We start from the raw sequence: 23,299 nt of genomic DNA, 5'->3' as shown, positions 1-23,299 counted from the left end.
TTGTAGGTGTGCAATAAATATTTTTAATAAATTAAATGAAATCTGCCCATTCTCAATGAGCTGAATATTTTGATCATTATATCAAAAACTTTTAAAGCCCAGGAACATGTTTAATTCATCTCTGTATCTCCTATACCTCCTAGCCCAGTGGTAGGCACACAGTATACACTTTATGAAAGAATTGATGACCAAGTTTAGACCAAAAGGGAAACAAAGTATGCAAATGTCCTTGCAATCACACAACTTTCTTTGCATAAGTTAAGACACCAAACTTTTTTTCAAAAAGAGAATCCATTCCTCCATTTTAAAATCCTAATTAATGACCACTGGGCAAAATCCACACTCTCATTGCACACACAGTGCTGCTCTGGAGCTATCAGCACACATCTGGATGGAAATTCTGGCCATGTCAGGTGCCAGCTTACTTGTTGGAGGCTGAGGCGAGGGGGCAGGCACAAGGCTGGCAGTCCCCAGGAGTCCCTCGGGCAGGCCGCCCGTAGAAGCCAGGCAGGCACTGCTCACAGTGGTCCCCGGTGGTACTGTGCTCGCAATCCTAGGACACATGCAGGAAAAGACAGCTCAGCTCTAGGTTCTGTAGAGGATTCTCAGATCCATCAAAAACAACTTGAAGTACAATGAAAAAAAAAAAAAGATAAAATGCTAAAAACCGTTATATGAGGAGGAGTTGCCTGTTGAAAGATTAACTAATAAAAATTTTAATGGGTATAAATGGAAGCGTAAGAGCTTATCAGTGTAACTGGTACCCTGTTGTCTTTCTGCAGGAAACAATTAGAAAACTGGGACAGATCTATAACGCAACTGTTCTCAGGCGCCGGGCAACAGAGGGTGCAGGTCTGTGATTCTGAGAGAACGAAGACATTGGGATGAATCCTGCAACCGCATGTCTTTCTGCCTGGAGACACTTGCCAAGCAGCATGGGGGTGGGGTAGGAGGGTCAGAGTTTAGGAAGGACGAACCTGCTAGAATTTGGGCTTCTTAGAGCAAGAACTCCAGAAATCTACTTGGGAGACCCCTTCAAATAGCTACTGAATACTAAGCTGCTTGTGTGAAGAATACCACTCCTTGAGGTCAAAGAAAGACAGGTAACCCATAAGCTGAAAAATTCAGAACTCACAAGACATTAGAATTCTAAGCAATCTGTGTGGGAGACCCCGGTAAACACCCAGTACACTCAGTAGAGACCCCAGACGTAAAATTAGTTCCTAGTACTGCTAACCCTGCCACAGAGTAAAGCCTGTACAAGAACCGCTGCCACGAAGTTTTTATTACAACCCTTGAAACAATCATGCTGACATGCAGGAACTTACCTGTCTACCAAAACAAACTCTCAAGTTCTTTAAAACAAAAGCAACAAAATCTAAAAACTCAACAATATAATAACATTCACTGAACAATATTTTTATCACACAATCAAAAACTACTGGATATGCTCATACTGCCCAAATCTGGGAGAATTTGGAATTCGTGAATTCAGACAGAAAGCGAGTAGGTAAACCAATAAAGATGTGGGGAGGAGAGAGGGTTTTTGCTTGTGGAGAATGCTTCCTGCCAACCCACAAGCATGGGGGAAGGGCTGGAGGTGGAGCGCCCTCCTTTTACAGACATTGTAGTGGGTACTGGTTGGGCAAGAATCCTCAATGACTGCAAAATTTAAGAGGAAGTTTGATAATAGGATACTTGCATGGTCTTAAAGTGTCTCCTTCAAACTGCTGACTAATTACAAAAGAAAAGAACAGTAAATATATAGTGGACCAACACCCAGCCTATGCGATCAGAATGAACACCACCAGTGAGAGGGGTGGACATGGTGGGCTCCAACATGCCATGTTCTGAGAAGGACACACTAATGAAGTATTCTGGCTGGAAAAGTATAACCCGAATCTATTCACAGGAAAATAAGAGAAGAGCCCCAAAGGAGTGACATTCTATTTTTTGGAAAATTATTATATCCTTCAAGATGCCAATGCCATTAAAGACAAAGAAATGCTGTGCAAATATTTAGACGTAAAGGAGACTAAAGAGACATGACAATAAAATAAAATATCCAATCCTAGATGGGGTTCTGTAATGGAGGGGAAAAATGCTATCTATATATATATAAGCCTAAGCCACTGTTCAACCATCTGACCGGTAGCTATGACATGCAATGACCACCAGGGGCAGATGCTTTGACTGGCAGCTATGATGTGCACTGACCACCAGGGGGCAGACACTCAATGCAGGAGCTGCTGAGCTGAGGTGACTTGGCAACTGAGGTTCTCGGATGACGCACTCAGAACCAGAGAGGAGGGAGCCCGATTCCGAGGTGCATCACCCAAGAACCGCCCTCTCACAATCCGGGACCCCTCGGGGGATGTCAGAGAGCCAGTTTCGGCCCCATCCCTGCAGGCCAGGCGGAGGGACACCACCAGTGCATGGATGCACTGGGCCTTTAGTAAAATACATAATTGAGTCGGTTGACAACGTTGAAAAATAGACGGTAAATTAGAAAAAATATTAGAGCATTCATGTTAAATTTACTGCAGTTAATAACTGTGCTAAGATTACATAACAGCATATACTTATTCTCAGGACATACATACTGAAATATTTAAAGATAAATGGACATAATGTATGCAACTTATTGGCAGGTAGTTTTAAAAAATCATGATTAGATAGGTAAATAATGAGAATAATAAACAGGGAAAACTATGAATAGTAGGTGAATCTGCGTAAGTGGTGGATATTCTAAGTACTATTCTATTCCTACAATATTTGCATAAATTTGAAATCATTTCCAAATACAGTATTTTTGTAAAAATGGGGAATGAAAACTACTAAATATGAATAGAAGAAGAAGAAAATGTAATCCATCACCAGGAGAAAAAAATCTGAAAAGCAGGCAGAGAAAAAAGACACAGCACACAGAGCATCATACAGATAAGAACTACACTCAGCTTTCCATTTGAAACACCGCAAGCCATAAGCAAACAGAACAACTTTCAAGCACTGAAAGAAAAATGTGTGAAAACATATTTCAGCAGTGAAGGTAAAAGAAAGCCTTTTTCAGATAAACAAAAGATAAGAGAATCTGTCAGCCATCAGATTGCAGGGGAGAAATGCTGAAATAGTTCTTCAGGTGGCAGAAACAGATCCAGATGAAATCTGGATTTACATCAAGGAGCAAAGAGCATCACGAATGGGGAAAAAAATGAATAAATACAAAACACATTTTCATTGAAAACATCTCTTTATAAAGTAAAATCACCCTGAGTTAGGTGTGCAGGAGGTGCACAGGAGAAAGGAGATGGTCACACCGGCTGAGGAGGCAGTTGTATGGCTCCAGGGAACCCTGCCCCTGCTCTGCACATTCTTTCCTCCCCGGGTGCCCCATCGGCCTCATCCCTGTGCAGGTGTCACCCGGAGCTTTCTCCTCTGACCTCTACCTACCCCTGCCTGTAATCACCCACCTGTGAGTCCTCTCCTCTCTTGTCCTCTCCCCTGGTGTCCACCCTGCTCCATTTCCTTTTACAGCCCTCCTCCTAAAGCCACTAATTTTACAAACATGTTCTCCATCCAACAACTTAAATAATATGCCCAGTTTCTAACTATATCCTTTTCTATGATTCCCAAGGTTGAAAGTTTTCCCAGAGAGTAAATTTCATTGGGGACTATAAACATTTGTATTACATCCCTTTGTACCAGGGTTTCATGAATTTCATTTAAGGTTACCCTAGACCAGAGCTTCTAAACTTGAACGTGTACCCAAATTACCTGAGTTAATTATTGATTCTAACTCCAGAGGTCTGAGAGGGGCCTGAGATTCTGCATTTCTAAAAAGGCTCCCAGATGACACCCATGCTGCCGGTCCTCAGATGATATTTTAGTAGCAACATCTTAGACTCTTTTCATTCTCCCCACCCCCCTTGGTTTTGATAATCAGTACAAATCAATTAAAAATGCAATTGGCCTTGATAAGCAATTACATAAGCTTACACAAAATAACTAGCTTCATTAAAATGCATTTGATTATGTACAACTGCAACATGCCTATGATATGCTCTCTTTGCTCAAAGGGCCATATGGGGTCTTCTTTCTCTTTGGGAAAACTGTTTTGTAGCTCTTTTACAGAACCTTCCGAGGGTTTGCTTCAGTGTTTTCTCAGGTGTGTGCCACCATCACCCTATGTGACCATCTCTGTTGGTGGATCTGGTATGCGAAGGATGGAAGGCTCATGAAACCAGGGAAGTAAAACATCTTCTCTTAATTGGAAAGGAAAGACATGAGGGCTCAAGACATGCACAGCTGCATTATATGCTCCTCTCTTTGCAAAGCGAAGAAACTGGCTTCTCTGGGACAAGAACAGGGAGAACTCAGAGAAAAGAATAAAGGCTGAGGTAAACTATGGATTTGGGGTGATCATGATGTGTCAGTGTGGGTTCATTGATTGTAACAAAATGCACCCCTCTTGTGGGAGGTGCTAATTACGGGGGGAATGTACATGTGTGAGGGCAGGACATATATGGGAAATCTCTATACCTTCCTATTTTGCTGCAATCTAAAACTGCTCTTCAAGTGATGAAGTCTTAAAGAACAGGAACACTAAGGAAAAATGGAAACTTCTCTCTAATAAACCATAAATAAAAGGTTAATTTCTGAAAGCTAGAGAGCTATGTACAAGGCCAAGGGCTATACACAGTTACACAAAAGGCAGAATTAAAGGTTTCTTTTAAAAACAGAACAGAATAAAGCCAAGTTAGATTAAACAGGGAAATGATGCTACCGAGTTTGATATTCCTTAAATATCTAAATTTTTTATTATTTTTGCTTCTTCAAACATTACTTATTTTAAAAAGGAAGATAACTTTACACTGGAAAATCCTGGCAGACACCACCTTATTCAAGTGACCTTGGCTAACAGCCCCAGGAAGAGGATAGTGACAAAACCGGGGACACTGGGGATACACCACCTCCATATCCACCTGCCCCAAATGCATAACCTCCGCCTAATCGTGAGAAAACAGCCCAGCCCAGCGGAAGGACACTCCACAGAAGGCCCAGCGCTCTTCAAAAGTGCCTCCACCATAAAGACAAGGAGAGAATAGACGCTGTCACGGGTTAAAGGAGACAAGAGCAGTGTGGGGTCCTGGGTTTGAAAGGAGAAAGGACAGGAATGGAAACCTGACGGAATCTGAGTGCAGTCTGCAGTTTAGTTGATGGGACTGTGCCAGTGTTAATTTCTTAGTTTTGATAGCTACTAGGTGATTCAAGATGTGAGTGTTAGGGAAAGTAGGGTGACGCTTATACAGGAACTCTACTTTGGTAACCCTTTTGTAAATCTAAAATTATTTCCAAAAATTTCAAACTATAAAAATTACCATTTGTGGTGATAGAGCTTTAAGGGCAGTTGCTGTTGGCATTTCCACTTAAATGCGAGTGCACATTTTTTGTAAATACATACTAAAGCGAGCATGTGCAGATATTCTTCAGCCTACCTGCAACTGGAGCCATAAGTGGCAGGGCCACGACCTGCCGACCACCCCAGATGCTGCCAAAAGCCTCTGCCAGGCTGGCCTTGCACACCCCACTGGCAAAGGGAGAGACGTTTCAAAGCAACAACCTCATCCAGCTGTGGGAAGCTGCGCGCCTGAGGAAACAGCCCAGAGGACTGAGCCTGTGTGTAAGCCATCATTTCACACAGTCCTATAGACACTCTACTTAGAGAACAAAGACATGAACAAAGAACGGAATGAATGCTGTACTTACAGAATAGAGAACAATTGGGCTCCGGAGAGAAAAAGCCATCCCTGGCATCTTGCCAGGCTCCTCTCCAGGGTTCTGATCATTTTCCCTAGCCCTGTGACTCAATCAGTCTCTTTTGGAAAGAGTGTGAACATATCCCTGTAGGATGAATGGGATTCAGCTAATTAACACATGCATTCACTCCGTCTGTGAGGAGTGAATCCAACAAAACTCCGGAGTGTGGCCTGGCTTCCAGGCATAAGAGCCTAAAAGAATTCCTGATTGAAGTTAAAAACCAAGTCTTGCCCTGTATCTGCCCCAAAGCTCATTCTCAAGATTAATTACATATTTGCTAAGCCCTGTTTCAGCTCATATTGCATGAAAGAAGTATTTGTTTAAAGAGTTGATTCAAGCTAACAACCATAAAGCATTACATATTGTACACATGAGTGTGATTATTAGTTTTATTATCCTTCTCATGATATATAATTTTTAAAAAATCCTTGCATTTGCATTTAAACATCTGATCCTTGTTATTTAATCAGTGGACAACGTTTTCTACCTTTATATGGCTTTTTATGGTTTTATAATCTTGCAAAGTAAATAATTACTTTTCATTATTCTAATAAAAACCTACAATGAAGTTATATACCCTTTTCTACTATCACCAAAATAACATATTTTTCAAAAAAGAGGGGGAAAGCAGGAAATATTTTTATGACATGAACTTAAATCTGCAAATTTCCTTTGAGGTTTCGAGGGGAGACATATTCTCCTGTGGAGGAATCATGTTTTTAAAAAATCACTTCTGCACAGCAGGTGACTATGGGGTGGATAGGAGGGGGGCAGAAAGTTTTGGTAAGACTCACAAAGCAAACGCCTTGAATATCACACTCAGCTGCATGGCCGTGGCATTCACAGGGCTGACAAATTCCTCCAAAGGGTATTCCATCCACGCGGTAATAGCCGGAGAGGCAGGACTGCAAAGGAAGGACAGGCTGCTGAACCACCTTCCCAATCTATTAGAAACATACACTGCTCGGTCTCCACGGATAGAGAAACTTCTTTCTTTTCTTTTTTCTTATTTTCCCCAAACAGCTTTATGAAGGCATCATTCATGTGCCTTTATAAAGTGGACCCATTTTAAGAGTACAATTCAAAGACTTTTTAGTAAATGTACCAAGTTGTGCAACCATCACTGTATTCCAGATCCTTATTTCTTTTTAAAAGTAGAAGCAAATGGACAAAAGCTTACTGAGTCAGCATACAGCTGTGTGGTATCCCCTCCCCCCACCCCCAATATTGTTAGAAATCATGTCACAACACACAGAACTTTAATAGTGTTTCAATTCTCCCGACTTTATTTCTTTTTCTTTTGCTTCAAATTCGTTAAATGTTGCTACCAAGGTGTTTGAATACAGGACCAAGTCAAACTACATCAGTTTACCTGAGCAAGCATTACCGGTCTGCATTTGGGCCTGAGTGCCGAGTAGACAATGTGAGCATTCAAGGATGCCTCTCTCTGACCATGAGGAGCAGAGAACCACTCCAGACACAGGAATTCACTTAGTCCTTGTGACAACTCTGAGAAATATCACCTCTGTTTTATAGACATGGAATCTGAAACACCGGGCAGCTAGATAATGTGCCCATTGTGCCAGTGGAGTGATTCAAAGCCAGGTGTGCATACCTCCAGGACCTGTGTCCACCTGCCCGGGGCTACAGCAGCCAGGAAGCACATTTACAATGTAGACTGGGGGATGATTCTTTGGAGGCCAGCGCATGCCCAGGGGGCACGGTGGAAGGGGTACAGATTTGTTTTTTATTATAAGAATGCTTACAGAGTGTTTTCATTCTATAGGTAATATATAAATGCATTCATCCACACTGACCGTGGGAAGCTCCCTGACACTTCTACACAGCCATGCTCGCCTTGTCTGCAGATGGGCACTGAGCAGATAGCTGCATGGAGCTCTGTGTGGTGCCTAGACCACAACCAAAAATCCTGATTCTTTAAGTCAGTCAGCTTCCGAGTAAGAGTTGGATTAAGTAACGAGTTCTTCTGCTTAACAAAAACACTTGAAAATGTGTATTGAGCTTCTTGTTCTTACTTTAGTCACCGTCCCATGCACATCAGCAAATTTCCCTCCAAAGCCCAGTGACTCAGTTTCCAGCAGCAGCTGCTCATTGCTGCCCCCGTGCAGTGTGGCTGGCCTCAATTTCTACTTCCATGATTCTACCTGCCTGTGGGCTCTAGGCTGTCTTATTCCCATATGCCACATGCTAAGAGGTGTTAGAGTTTTTTTTATCCATTAAGCATTATGCACTCAGAGATCAAAATCTATAAATATTTTCTGGGCCTAAAAATAAATGTTTTGGATCTAAATAAAAGTTCATTGGTTAAAAAAATGCCCTGAGTCCTAGCCTGTGTGGCTCAGTTGGTTAGAGCGCTGTCCCATGCACTGAAGGGTCATGGGTTAAATTCCTGGTCAGGTCACATGACTAGGGTTGCAGATTCGATCTCCGGTTGGGGCACGTATGGGAGGAAACCAATCGATGTTTCTTTCTCTCTCTCCCCTCTCCTTTCCTCTCTCTCAAATCAATAAAAAACATATCCTCAGGTGAGGATTAAAAAAAATATTTTTAAACCCTGAAAAATATTTAACATAGAAATATTTTGTTAAATATTCACACCATGAAAACTTAGGCCAACTTTATGAACCGCAAAGTTTATAATTAATAATGATTCATAAAAACAATTAAGGGTTAAATGTTCTCACTTCATAAAAAAAATGATTGCCAAGAAATCACAACCAATGACAAATGTTCATAACCATAATCAATCATAAACAATTAGAGGCAGGATCACATGATGCTTAACAGACGGATGAAGTTCAAATTCTGATTTGACCACTTCAGTTTCTTAATCTGCAGAACAGAAAGCATAGAAGTACCTGCCTTTATGGTTGTTGCCAGCATTAAAAGAGGTAACATAGAAAAAGAGCTCAGGATAGTGTCCTCCAGAGGAACCAGATTTCTTTAAACAACGTGGCTTCCAATATCCCTATAGTCCCTCAAAGTCTGAAGTTTAGAAATGCTGGGTTTCTAAAGTTAAAATTCAAATGTGAGAGAACCAAGATGGCGGCATAGGTTAACGCTGGAGTTTGCTGCTTTGAACAACTACTTCAAAAGTGAAACCAAAAAACGGAAGGGACATCACCCAGAACCACAGGAACGCTGCCTGAGTGGAAGTCCTACAACTAGGAGGAAAGAGAAACGCATACGGACACTCAGAGGAGGCGCAGTGCTGAAGTCAAATTCTGAGGTGCGGAGTGCGCGGAGCGGGCTGGCGGCGGAGGGCGCGGTTGGCGTTTTCAATCGGGAGGGAGTCGCAGACTCTGAGCTCCAGATCCGGGCGAGTCTTTAGGGACCCAGACTCAAACGGGAGAAGCGGGACTGTCTGGCTTCGGTCAGAGCGAGTGCAGCTTTCTCTCTGAGCTTTGCAGCGGGTGCTGGGACTCAGAGAGGCAGAGACCCTGGGGACAGGACTGAGAGCCGCCATAACTGCTCTCTCCGGCCCACCCTGTTGATCCTGTGCGACCCGCCCCGCCCAAGCCCTGCACACAGGCATTTGCCGGATAGCCTCAGGCAAAGGCTAGATTAGCACCTCCCTAGAGGACAGAAGTTCTCTCACTGCTGACACAGCTGATTCTCATAGCCACTTGGCCTGGAGGTCAAACCCTCCCTGGAATTAGCTACAACAATCAAGATTTAACTATAAGACTGTGAACAAAGACCACTAGGGGGTGCACCAAGGAAGCATAACAAAATGCGGAGACAAAGAAACAGGACAAAATTGTCAATGGAAGATATAGAGTTCAGAACCACACTTTTAAGGTCTCTCAAGAACTGTTTAGAAGCCGTCGATAAACTTAATGAGATCTACAAGAAAACTAATAAGACCCTCGATCTTATATTGGGGAACCAACTAGAAATTAAGCATACACGGACTGAAATAACGAATATTATACAGACTCCCGACAGCAGACCAGAGGAGCGCAAGAATCAAGTCAATGATTTGAAATGCGAGGAAGCAAAAAACACCCAACCGGAAAAGCAAAATGAAAAAAGAATCAAAAAATGCGAGGATAGTGTAAGGAGCCTCTGGGACAGCTTCAAGCGTACCAACATCAGAATTATAGGGGTGCCAGAAGATGAGAGAGAGCAAGATATTGAAAACCTATTTGAAGAAATAATGACAGAAAACTTCCCCCACCTGGTGAAAGAAATGGACTTACAGGTCCAAGAAGCGCGGAGAACCCCAAACAAAAGGAATCCAAAGAGGACCACACCAAGACACATCATAATTAAAATGCCAAGAGCAAAAGATAAAGAGAGAATCTTAAAAACAGCAAGAGAAAGAAACTCAGTTACCTACAAGGGAATACCCATACGACTGTCAGCTGATTTCTCAACAGAAACTTTGCAGGCCAGAAGGGAATGGCAAGAAATATTCAAAGTGATGAATACCAAGAACCTACAACCAAGATTACTTTATCCAGCAAAGCTATCATTCAGAATTGAAGGTCAGATAAAGAGCTTCACAGATAAGGAAAAGCTAAAGGAGTTCATCACCACCAAACCAGGATTATATGAAATGCTGAAAGGTATCCTTTAAGAAGGGGAAGAGGAAGAAAAAGGTAAAGATACAAATTATGAACAACAAATATGCATCTATCAACAAGTGAATCTAAGAATCAAGTGAATAAATAATCTGATGAACAGAATGAACTGTTGATTATAATAGAATCAGGGACATAGAAAGGGAATGGACTGACTATTCCTGGGGGGGAAAGGGGTGTGGGAGATGCGGGAAGAGACTGGACAAAAATCGTGCACCTATGGATGAGGACAGTGGGTGGGGAGTGAGGGCGGAGGGTGGGGCGGGAACTGGGAGGAGGGGAGTTATGGGGGGGAAAAAAAGAGGAACAAATGTAATAATCTGAACAATAAAGATTTAATTAAAAAAAAAAAAAAAAAAAAATTCAAATGTGCATCATTCCATCACCTTCTCTGCGTTTCCCCTTAAGAAAGAGGAAAAGGAAGAAGGCAGGACAGGAGTGTTACCTCGCAGGAGATCCCTGCATAGCCTGGGGGACATTCACAGTGCTCCACCTCGGTGGCCAGCGCCAGGTCTATAACGTTAGGGCTAGCTGTATCCAGAGAGACAGAATCCAACCTACATACAGAGACAGGGGTCATTATCCCACTTATTTGAAAACAACACCTAACATGAAGAAATTCTTAAAGACAAATCCGAACAAAACGGTGACATGACTTTTTTTTGTTAAGTGAAGATTTTCATAATACACTTTCTGGAGCTTTCATATTTCCTTGGAAATGCCTTCAGTATTTGGCGCAAAGACGCACTGCTACTTAAAGACGGTCTATGCCACCCATTCTGAGTTGAAACACTTCAGAAAAATTAATCCATTCAATTGTCTCATCTCTAATACAGATAAATTGTCCTTACTAATAAATGTGTAATTCTGCATTTGTTTTAGCTGCATCCAATGATTATGCTTAGCTTAGCACTGCCAGAAATTTTAATCTCAAAGTAATAAAATGACTAAGGATAGACACATTAGCTTAAAAGGACTGTAAAATCTAATACTGTTTACATCAGGAGGGTAAAAACCAGATGCAGTGTGGCCCACAAAACTGTCATCTCATCAGGCATTTCTGAGAAAACCACCCTGAAAGTTTCTCACCCTGACGTCAAGTCTATCTCCTACTAGATACATTTGTCTGACAAATATTCTGGCATCTTCAATAAAACAATAGTAATAAAAGTAACTTTTTAAGACAGCTGATTCTATTAGCTGTGTCCTTAAAATAATTGAGTAAAATATATTAAGCTTAAAATATATAATGATAAATAAAGACAAGAGTGAAGTATCCGCCTTTTCGATACACACCTGTAAAGAGCCATTTTTGCAGAATTGTAGTTGGCTCTGATCAAGAGATGGGTCACATTGGCCAGGACAGTCATCAGCTGATCTCGATCTATCTCCCTTTTGTTATTAAAGTCTCGGAAGTTCTCAGGAACAAGTCTAACCACATTAAAGTACTCTTCGTAGGGCTGCAATGACAGGCCCTCAGCCTGGGTGCGTAAAGTGAGTCCATTTCCCTAACATTTTGAAACAAGAGGAAATATATTTATAATTCCATGTCATGATCAAAAATGAAAGCAAATTTTGTAATCAGCAACATGGCTTTTCATTTGTGCGTACGTCCTTGGGTATTGGGGTCTATAACTCTTGGTCCGGGACTATTAGTGATGTTTCATTGTATTCCTCTCAGAGGGATTTGAATAATAAATCTAAAATCTGTGTCCTTTGCTAGGATGCAGAAAAAAAATTATACTTTTGCCCACAGTTTTCCTCAAAGCAACCAATCCGACACTCCTAACCCTTAATTGAAGAAGAAAAGTAGAAAAAGTAAATAAATATACTTCCTACTTCTCATAAAATTGCCATTAAATTTCCTGTTAAAAATTAAAGATTGCTGTTAACAATATGTGTGTTTGGCCCGTAGTTTCCAAGTGCTGCAGGTTGGGGATGGAGGGGCAGGACATTAAAGGGAACGGAGAGGTGCAGACACTGCAGACCAGAACCCGAAAAATTTCTGACCACCCTGGGAACCTTGTGCACCAGGCTTGAGCTGGGGCTTTGTGTGATGGGGAAAAAAAGGGGTGAGGAGAAAGGGACAAGGGACAGGAGGGGTGAGGATTGAGGACAAACATGGCAATGCATCTCCTATCCCCATCAGGCACTGCTGCCGGATCATTCATACGGGGGCAATGTGGCAGGAAGGGGAAGGGGCCTTAAAGGGCTTAAAAGGTAGGTCCCCGTCAGAACAAAACTCATCTCCCTTTAAAATGTGACAAGGCGGTCAGCTGTAGGGATCAAGGGAGGAGTGACAGGTGCTGCCCTGAGGCAATTCCAGAAATAGGCCCAAAGACAGAATTCTCACACTCAGTCTCCTGGTATCCAGAGGAGGCAAACCACTGCTAAATGGCCACCTGGCCATGAGCTCCTTGCTACTGTGGCCTCGCTCAGCCACTTTGTGTCATACAACTGTCACCCCCCTAAGCTCTTCAGCTCTGTAGCCAAGCAATGGAAAAGCAATTACCTTAATGATGACATCAGCATGAGACATGAGGGCGCTATCCACCGTCTCCACTGGAACATCATAAGACACCGTGTACTTCAGGAATCCACCGAATGCAGTCAGCTGGAATGTTTAGGTGAGAGTGAACCCCAAGTGGGGGGCGAGGGGGAGGGGCACAGAGGGGTGCATGACCGTAGCACCTCAGCTAGGGGAAGTGGTTGTTAGGAGCCATCTGGAAACAACCAGGCTTTAAGGTTGAAGGGCCATGATATGTAAGGACGTTCACATTAAAGGCAGTGAAAAGAAAGCATAACACACAAATGTTTTGTTTAATGGACCTTACCAAAATACAGGACATTTTTAAATGCATCGAAGAAAAATGTACTCCTTTTTATTTTTTTTTTATTAGTTAAGGTATTACAAATGTGTCCTCATCCCCCCCATTAACCCCCAACCTCCCCCCCCACACACACACTCATGCTCCCATCCCCCTGTTGTCCATGTCCATTGGTATGGCTTATATACATGTATACAAGTCCTTCGGTTGATCTCTTCCCCTTACCCCCGCCCTCCCCTACTTTCCTTCTGGGGATTGATAGCCTGATTGCTGTTTCTCAGTCTTTGAATGTACTCCTTTTTAGAGGTCCCAAGGTAAATACTGTAAATGTCTGCTAATCATATAATAGATTTATCTCACTTAAATACTCTAGGGCTGTGGTCGGCAAACTGCAGCTCCCGAGCCACATGCGGCTTTTTGGCCCCTTGAGTGTGGCTCTTCCACAAAATACCACATGTGGGAGCACGTACAGTGTGATTGAAACTTCGTGGCCCATGCGCAGAAGTCAGTTTTCAGCCTGAGCGAGTCTATTTTGAAGAAGTGCTGTTGATATTTGGCTCTGTTGACTAATGAGTTTGCCGACCACTGCTCTAGGGGGTGGAGAGTTTGATCCACAACCATAATCTCAAAATTTTTATCTCTTGCCCTGTCTGTAGGAGAATAATAAGAAACCTGTTTGATCGGCTAAAGAACTAGAGGATTTTTCTTCCTGATCAGATATCCTTTGATGTAAAATACAGATTTTACTTTTGCCAGGTATGTTATAACAATGTAATGTTCAGAATCCAATATTTATACCATAAAGTTGGAGAGGCAATCTGAAGAGACAAAGAACAAGCCAAGAAAACCCCCACAAAAATAAAAAACTATGACCTTTGATGATATACTCATATTATAAATAGAAAACATCTTCTATGATTATAATTTGATGGGAAAATAATCATTTTCAAAAATAAACACTATATAAACATATATAAAACAATCTATAAAATAAAAATATAGTCATCAAGTTAACTAGAAATTTCCCAAGCTACACATTACATTAAAACACACCCAACTCATGGGAAAGGGGAGCAGAGCACTCCAGTTACTGAGAGAGATTCCACGGACTATACCTTCAGATTAATCAGAATCTGCAGAACAGTGTTATAATTGGGGGGAATGGGACAAAGTCACTGGAAGGAAAGGTGAAATCATATTAACCAACTTTCCACTTTGTAGAATCCCCTTTAGTATTTTCTTAAAATGGAAAGGATTCTACCTGCTCTTAAATGTCAGCAACCGTCACCATGATCATGAAACCAGGGGGCATAGCAATAGCCCCCATGCACAGCCTTTCCAAGAGTCTTCTACATGTCAGACTAAAATAAGCACACAACTGACTAACAAACGGGAACATGACTGCACTTCATGGGGGCCCACATGACCCAGGGACCCAGAGGACAGCAGATCAGTCTTGGGAGAAGGGACAAGACTTCACACAACAGACTGTCGATGACGGGCCAGGAAGAACAAAGTTCCCATAACAAAAAGTCAAACAAGGATAAAAAAAAAAGGCCCTGAGAGTCAGGTGTAGGTAAACGCTGTATAATTTTCTGTCAAACACTCAAGTGACCAATAAGTTGACTTAAAATGCCAATACAAGTTATTTCTTAATGTGCTCTGAGATCTTTGTCTAAGACGCTACCATGAGAAGTACCTTATTTCCGAGGTAGGCCTGCGGGGCCGCCCAGTAATACTTGGAAGTCAGCCGCTGCATGACCACGGTGTTGTTGATGCTGATCTGATGACGCCCGCCCAGAGCGTCCTGCTGAGATGGAATCTTACGTGGACTGATCAAGTCGGTGATCAGCCAGCCAGACATGTCTTTCACCTTAAAAAAGGGATCCAAGAATTTTAGAATTTGAAGTAGAAGTCGCCCTAGATTTAGCCCAGGCTAGAGCTAGTATGTCCACATGAAGAGACCCGGAACGCTTAAGTAGGGATGCAGTTTAACACACAGGGCCCATAGAAGTTCAGGACCTGTGACCCTTTTACTTGCCAAAGAGCCAGAAAACCTGAGTAGGAGCCACAGGTCCCCCAATTCCAGATCAAATGCAAGCAAATAGGTGAGCAAAGTTGTAAAGATGACAGATATATATTTTTAGATTAAAAAATAGCAAAGAACTGAATAAATGCATTGGATAAATTGTCTTTGCTAACCATAACTTCTCCTTTGCTGTTGCCCCCTGCTTTTTAGCCAAATGCCGAAAAGTGTCTAAAAATAGCCTTCAGATCCCATCCTCCCAACTTGTTACCTACATAGAGATGACAAGTGATCACATATAGGAATTCACTTCCATTCTCAGGGATTGCTAGAAGTTTTTCCTCCCTCCTCCCAACTGCCCCATTCCTCACCATCCTGATGGCAGGTAAGGGAAGGAGGGAAAGGGGATTCAGTGAATAGCACCCCCCCACCCCCACCTGATGCTGAGTACAGGTCTCCTGAGATGGGCATGGGGAGGAGAGGTGGTTACCATGGGTAAGTTCTCCCCTGCAGCTCCTTCCTAACCTCCTGCCATCACACTGTTCCCTGCTAGTCACAAGTTGTTACTCCCCCTTGAACTCATCTCTCCAGAACTCGTTCCCAAAACAACTGGGGATCCTTTGCCTGCCCTCATCAACCCTGTGCCACCTGCTGCTGTTCCCACCCTCTCCAGCTTCTTTGAGCTGGAAAATTCTGCACGTCCCCATGTTCTGTGCTTCCTGGACTGAGACCAGTGTGTGCGGGGGAGGGGGGGAGAGGGGAAGGTGAGGGGAAGGAGGGGGAGATCCGATCCCACAACTGAATGCATTTCCCCAAAGAAAAAAATTAAACACAATGCATTCTACAATACCTTAATATCCTATTGTCTTGAATAGGGACATGTATGTGGGGACAAACACATAACTAGGAAGACACTGTAGCAACACTTTAGTAGTAGGCTGTCTTTGATTCATGCCCATTGTCGTTCCAAATGAAGGAGAGAGGCATTATAGAGAAAAATCAGCCCTGTGGCTTCATAACACAACTTCTAGAGAGCTCATTTGAGGGACACTTTTTTTTATCCTCACCCGATTATATGTTTATTTGTTTCAGAGAGAGAGAGAGAAAGAGAGAGAGAGAAACATCAATTGATTCCTCCCATAGGTGCCCCGACTGGGGATGGAACTCGCAACCTAGGTATGTGCTCTGACAGGAAAAAGAACCGCAACCTTTTCGATGCATGGGACAATGCTCCTACCACCTGAGCCACTGGGGCAAGGCAGGGGGGTGTACTTATTAAGTCCCACTTCCTGGATGGTGCCCGCACCTGAGTGATGGGCCAGGAAAGACTATCACAGACGTCGGAAACGCCAAAGCAGAAACACGCAGAGCAGCCCTGGGGGTTTCTTTCCTTCAAGTTATAAAATCCTGGCCTGCAGCGATCACAATTTTTCCCTTCAACATTTTCCTGCAAGTCAGAGTAAAAGATTAGCTTTTGAAACCAGTAGGTAGACAGAATAAAAATAACATTAACATAGTATTAAAAAGAGGTGTTTGATGATTCAGAAAAGATGTAAATAAAAACATGCTTAGAGTAATGTGAAGCCTGATGATGTCAATATTTCCAGAACAGATATTTTGAAATACCTGTCATTTGATTTTGCAGTCAAGAATGAGGCTAAGGCTCTTAGAGCAAGATCATTATATAAGGTGTCCCCAAAACTGTATACACACACTTTGAATAATTATAAAGGCAGTGTTTATTAAAGTTCATTTAATTTTCAAAATTGAGATATCATAAATTGTGTGTACTTTTTTGGATATCCTGTATATAAGTGGCACTTTTGTATTATTATTTTTTAATCTTCTAGCTTTGCTGATCTTTCAAATATTTTAATGTTATTTGGCTATGTGACTGTTTATCTTATTTACAAATGCTCAAGATTATTTCAGTCATATGACACATGTGCCTAAGACTCAGCTTACATGGAAATAAGCACATAAGTTATAATTGAAAGTCCGTAGAATTATAGGGGAAATGGTTATTGATATCAGATCGCCAAATAATATGCCTCCCCAGCCACCTGCCTTTAATAAATATTCTTAGAAATTTAGTGTTTTCCTGGTTCTCCTCCAAACATAAAACTGAAAAATAATGTCATATAAGAAGTAATAGTCAAGGCCTAAGAAATGCAGTATTTGGTTTCACCGAGGAAGTAACAGAAATTTCTCTGGACTATATACGGCCATTGCCCAGAGTCACCAAAAAAGAAACCCAGGTGCCCATCTAAGTCCAAGGACATACCCCATGGCCAACATACCGTCCTGCTTCTCAGGAAGGTGTGAAGAAAGTGGGGAGTTCTGCCTAGACCTTGCTGCTTTGCTCAGGAGCTGACCACCTGAGCCAATGGAATGTTTTCCTTTTCCTAGAAACCTCAAAGAAAACTCAGGGGCAGCTTTAACTCCACGTACCTTGCAGAGACAAGGCTCTGAGCACGGGTCCTCGTTCACGCTGCCAGCCGGACTGCAGTCACAGCGAACACAGGCTGGGTAACCCTTGTAGCCAAATTGGCAGCGATCACATTTTGCTCCTGTGTAGCCTTCCTTGCATGGACATTGACCTGGCCATGTCCCTGGAAGAAAAGAGTGGCAATGACCCAACAGGCAGGGAAAAGATGTTTAAAGCAGCGTCAGCAAACTGTATCTGTACAAGGCCAGAGAGTAAATAGTTTAGGCTTTTTGGCCAGAGTCTGTTGTACTCAGCTCTGCCATTTTTGCTTAAAAGCAGCTATAGATAATTTGTACACAGATGGGCCGAGCTCTCTTCCTATAAAAGTTTATTTACAAAAACAGGCACTGTCAGATATGCTCCATGGACACAGTTTGTCAACCCCTGGTTTAAAGAAAGAAAACAGAGATGAAAGCAAGGAGGCTGCTGGGAATGCAAAATGGTACAGCAACTTTGGAAAACCATTTGGGCATTTTAAAAAATGTTAAGCATAGCCCTCCCAGCATGGCTCAGTGGTTGAGCATCGACCTATGAACCAGAAGGTCACGGTTCGATTCCCAGTCAGGACACATGCCCAGGTTGCGGGCTCGATCCCCAGTGGGAGACAGGGAAGCACAGGAGGCAGCCAATCAATGATTCTCTCTCACCATTGATGTTTTTATCTCTCTCCTTCTCCCTTCCTCTATAAAATCAATAAAAATATATATTTTTAAAATGTCAAGCATATAGTTACCATATGATCCAGCAATTCCACTCCTATGCATTTACCCAAGAAAAATAGAAACATACATCCACTGAAACACTGTGTGCCAGTGTTTGAAGCAGCATTATTCATAACTGCCAGAAAGTCTAAACAACCTAAATGTTCAACTGATGAATGGATATACAAAATGTGAAATATACATACAATAGAATATCTATTATTCAGCAATACAAAGGATTGGAGGGCTGATTCATGCTACAACATGGATGAACCTCGAAAACATTTGCTAAGTGAAAGAAGCCAGTCACAAAAAATAACATATATTATATGGTTCTATGTATATGAAATGTTCAGAATAAGCAAATCTATAGAGAGAAAGTAGGCCAGTGGTTGCCTAGGGCCAGGAGGAAGGGTGGAGCGAAATGGGGAATGGGTAAGGGTTTTTTTATAGGGTGGTAAAAATGCACCAATATTGGATTGTGGTGGTAACTGCACCCATGAATATGCTAAACAACATTATACATATGAAATAGGCATACTCTATTGTATGGCAATGAATTACATCACAGTATAAAGTTTGAGGGTTTGGGAGATTGTTTCTTAAGCACAGAGGCAGAAAGTCAAGGGCAATAAGCACGCTTTGCTTTGAATGCCAGCCTTGAAACTTTCTGGTTCTGTACCCTCAGCCAAGTTTCTTAACTGCTCTGAGACTGTTTCCTTGACTGTAAAATGGGTTAAATGATTTCTATCTGTATGGTTGAAAGTTAAAATGATATATATCTATTTTAAGTGAACCCAGTCAAGGGTAAATGTCATTATCATCATCATCCTCTCATTACCAGGGCAGTTAAGAATCAATACAAATGTGTAATGGACCCTCTACATTGGCAGCAGGCCCCACAGTTGGCACTTCCCTTCCTGCAGGTCATTATCCACTTTACCTGCTAGTGACCGAGACTTTGATGGGGTCACAGAAGTCTTTGAACAGATGCAATCTATTTGGGAGACAGGTATTTCCATGCCCACTGGCCAGTTTTTTGAAACAGAAAGAACGCTGACACTTACAGAGTTAACTGGAGGATTTGCTTGCTCTGTGAGAGGAGGTGTATAGCAACATTCCTGTGTCTTCCAAAAGCTAAATCAAGTGATTGCTATTTACTGTGTTCCACATATGACTTTAAATAAGCCTTATTTCTTCTTTCATCAAATGCCCAATTAACCTCTCAAATGGCATTTCATCACCTCAGCATTGCCATCTCCACACTCTATCTCAGTTCAATTATGATCCTGAATTTGCTTTATTCCTGTGGCCCTTAACCTTTAACCTTGCCTGGCATTGTACTACAAATGGACGTGTTTGTATAGAGTTTGCCTGTGAGCAGCAACCTTGATCATCTTGTTCAAGTATGTGTTCCTAGGTCCTGGAAAACTGCCTGACACACATTAGGTACTTGATAAATATTTGGTGAACAAAAGAATCAATAGGAAATCATATCACCAAATTACTACACAACAGTAATAGTTCTTTTAGGGGAAGAAATAGAATATTGGAAACGAATTATAATTATAAGAAATATTAATCATGCTCTGTTAACCATGATGGCTCTGCTGTGATTAGAGAAAGCACATTGTAACCTCACTGAGAGTTGTACTCCCTGGGACAGGGGAGCTCACATGGAATGCAGTCCATCCTCCTTCCGAGAACTGCCTATCAGTATGGAAAGATTTACGACCTCATGGCCGAAACAATTTAGTCCAGGAGGCACCTGCTCTTTACAACCCCTGCCCCTATTTCCTGTAATCTGGTCCCAGGGTGCCCGGAGGCACCCACCCTCCTGCAACTGCAACTTCCCCCCTCCCCCAAGCCCGCATGACTTGTGCCTACTTTCCCATGCCTGCAATTCCTACTTCCCCGCATAATCTTTGTCCTGCTATCCAATATAAGCAGCTGGCTTATGGTGGGGGGCAGAGCAGATTTGTGTGGATGACCTGCTGCTCTCCCATAATGCAAGCATTATTGGAATAAATGCTCATATACGATTCAACCCTGTCTCTGCTTAATTGGCTGAAGCAGTGACAGGCAGCCTGTACCCTTTTGTTGTCCGGTTACAGTTTCGCTATGTATAAATCTTCCACAAACACACACAAAAAAAAAAAAAAGAAAAGAAAAGAAAAGAAAAGAAAGAAAAAAGAAATCAATTACAAGCACAACTTACCTCTGTGTAAGTCGGAATGGAGATCATCCTTAATACAGACAGAACTGAGGGACCCCAAAGGGTCACAGTCACAGGGATGGCAAGGGTTGTCCTCGTACGGAGACACCTGAAAGGTAGGGGTTGTCCTGGATTATTTTACTATAAATAATAGCAATAATATCAACAATAATATCAATGACAAAGTATCAATTTTTTATCCAGGATATGACTAGCACAATGATTTGTGTATCCAAGAGGTGCAGGTCTCAGGAAGATAAGATGAACTCAAGCTAGAAAGCCCAATCAGCTTTTTGATGGTGACAGCAGCTGGATTCATTAGCAGTGCCATCCTTTCCCTTTATCACTACAACCCACTGCCCTCCCCCGCACCCTGCTGACTCTCAGAGTTATAGATAAGCATCACTTACATATGCATCAGGTCACCTATGACCAGACCACCACAGGGATTCATGAGACAACTACATTTCAAGTCAATTGAGGATCAACTGGGCACTTCCTATGAGCAAGATACTGGTACAGCTGCTTTAGTTACTGGCTGTCTCTTTGCATTGACAGTATTATAAAACTCTGAGATTACATAGCCAAGGGGTCCCCAAATTCAAGTTGAAGAATAATAAGTGGACATCCTAATCTGAGCAAATAAACAGGACTGATAGAGTAGGAAATCTGTATCTGAAAAACACTACTGAGTATAAAAGAAATATTACAAAAGGAAATGAGTCTCCAAGACTGATGCTGACACTTGGGGAAGTCTCCTTTCCACTTTAAGAAGACAATGAAGCTCAGCTATGGAAAAAAAAAATCTTACCTTGTGTGGTCTATAATATCCATCGATACAGGTTTCACAATTGATTCCCATGGTATTCTGCAGGCAATTTATGCAAACCCCTCCTCCTTTGTACTGTCCAGCAATATTCAAACTTTTCTTCTGATTTGCAACACTTTCATCATAGTAACAGTCTTTCGCTTTATTGTGGCAATTACATTCTAGAAGAATATTTAACATATATATATTCCTATATAAGTTTCTATGACTATAAATTAACTGAAAACTACAGAATAAATATTTTTGATAGCATATGGGCAATCTTATGCATAGCAATTAGAAATAGCTACCATAATTATAAATGTGCACTGTCGTTTGACCCATCAGTCTATCTCCTGGGATTATATCTTGCAGAAGTCCTTTCACATTTCTCAATGACATATACAGGGGTAACCATTGCACCATTGCTTATGTTAACAAAAGACTGGTAATAATCAAAATACCCACGATAGCTGTTTTAATTATGTTACATCCATATACAATGGAATTCAGTGCTGTTTTTAAAAACAAATGGAAAAAATTAAAAATAATAAATTTTAAAAAATTAAATTAAAAAATACCTAGCATTTCATATTGCAAACATGGAAAGATTCTCATTCAAGATCTATTGTTAAGAATAAAAGCAATGCATTGAATGGCACTCATAGTATATCAGGTTCTGTGTATAAACTGTGTGAAGTGCAAGAATATATCAATATATGCTTTGTTTGCATAAAACTTTCAGGAATAACATACTAGGAAATAATAAAAAGTAGAAAGGATGGAGATAGAAAGTAATGCTTTTAATATCTACTTTTATATATTGTTAGGTGTTGGAATCTTATGACTATATTGCCTATTTAAAAATTAAATCCAAATTAATAAAGGATACGCTCATCTCTGGGAAGGAGAATCTTAGATAAAATAACAAATCCATAAACATAAATTCAGGTTTCAATAAATAGTCTAAATTTTATAGAAGTAACCTGCAGATTTGGGAACTACTTAATTACCTAAAAGGAAATTATGTATTCATTACAAATATTGTTAAGTCGCCATAAACTTCAGCACACTAAGAAGAGAAAAATGTTTACATTTTTCTAGTTCTCAGAGGCCTTACCTTCACACATGTTACCCGAAGAAATGGTCCCAGGCCTCCAGGGCTGCTGGTGGTACCCAGGACAACACCTGCTGCAGCTCTCCCCACAGGTGTTATGCTCACATTGACACCGTAGTTTCTAGACAAGAGGGATACAAAATGGCACCTGAAAACTTACCTGTATATTTTTCTTAAATTTATTTTAAAAGAAGTGTCTCACAGTCAAATACATAGCAAGACTTTAGAATTGAGGATAGATGACTATACCAAAGCAAACTTTATATTTAAGAGCAAAATATACATACATGAGTGGGTTATAAGGAGAAAGTGAAGAGGAATAAAGCAAAACTAAAATATGGGTTAATTAACGAAAGTTTTTTCAAAAAAGAGACATTGACTTTAAGGGTTCGAAATCTCCTATTAATAAGTTTCTTGAGGTTCATCTACATATTTTCAGCATCAATAAGAGAATAATCCTATTTGAGTTAAATTAATACAACGATTGGAAAAGAAATCAGAAGTGACTTCATGCAAGTTTAAAATAAGAAGAGAGATGTCATCTTATTTACTGAGTATTAGCTAAAATAGATCAACTTTATCTTGATTTTAGTACCACAAAAATTGGAAGAAGGAGACTATGGGAGGAGGGGAATCCTCCTTTTAAAATAATATAAACATAATTTATAACTGCACATGCTTTTTGCTTGCCT

The 23,299-nt window shown here is 41.3% G+C and overlaps 1 protein-coding gene across 1 annotated transcript in view; it reads right to left on the bottom strand.

Moving 5' to 3' along the window:
• LAMA1 (laminin subunit alpha 1) overlaps positions 1-23,299 on the bottom strand; it is a 160,732-nt gene that overhangs the window by 79,242 nt on the left and 58,191 nt on the right. The window contains exons 7-17 of the mRNA XM_036322699.1: positions 22,611-22,728; positions 21,494-21,672; positions 20,686-20,791; positions 17,730-17,890; positions 16,585-16,725; positions 14,952-15,125; positions 12,937-13,038; positions 11,721-11,932; positions 10,870-10,981; positions 6,612-6,722; positions 426-553 (exon numbers count right to left, since the gene is read on the bottom strand). Coding sequence (XP_036178592.1) covers positions 426-553; positions 6,612-6,722; positions 10,870-10,981; positions 11,721-11,932; positions 12,937-13,038; positions 14,952-15,125; positions 16,585-16,725; positions 17,730-17,890; positions 20,686-20,791; positions 21,494-21,672; positions 22,611-22,728 — 1,544 coding nt within the window. The remainder of the gene's footprint in view (positions 1-425; positions 554-6,611; positions 6,723-10,869; positions 10,982-11,720; positions 11,933-12,936; positions 13,039-14,951; positions 15,126-16,584; positions 16,726-17,729; positions 17,891-20,685; positions 20,792-21,493; positions 21,673-22,610; positions 22,729-23,299) is intronic.

This window comes from Myotis myotis, unplaced genomic scaffold (assembly GCF_014108235.1).
Source record: "Myotis myotis isolate mMyoMyo1 unplaced genomic scaffold, mMyoMyo1.p scaffold_m19_p_9, whole genome shotgun sequence".
Taxonomy (NCBI): Eukaryota; Metazoa; Chordata; class Mammalia; order Chiroptera; family Vespertilionidae; genus Myotis; species Myotis myotis.
Note: the sequence above shows the minus strand (reverse complement) of the source record. Positions and strands in the feature narration are given on the sequence as shown.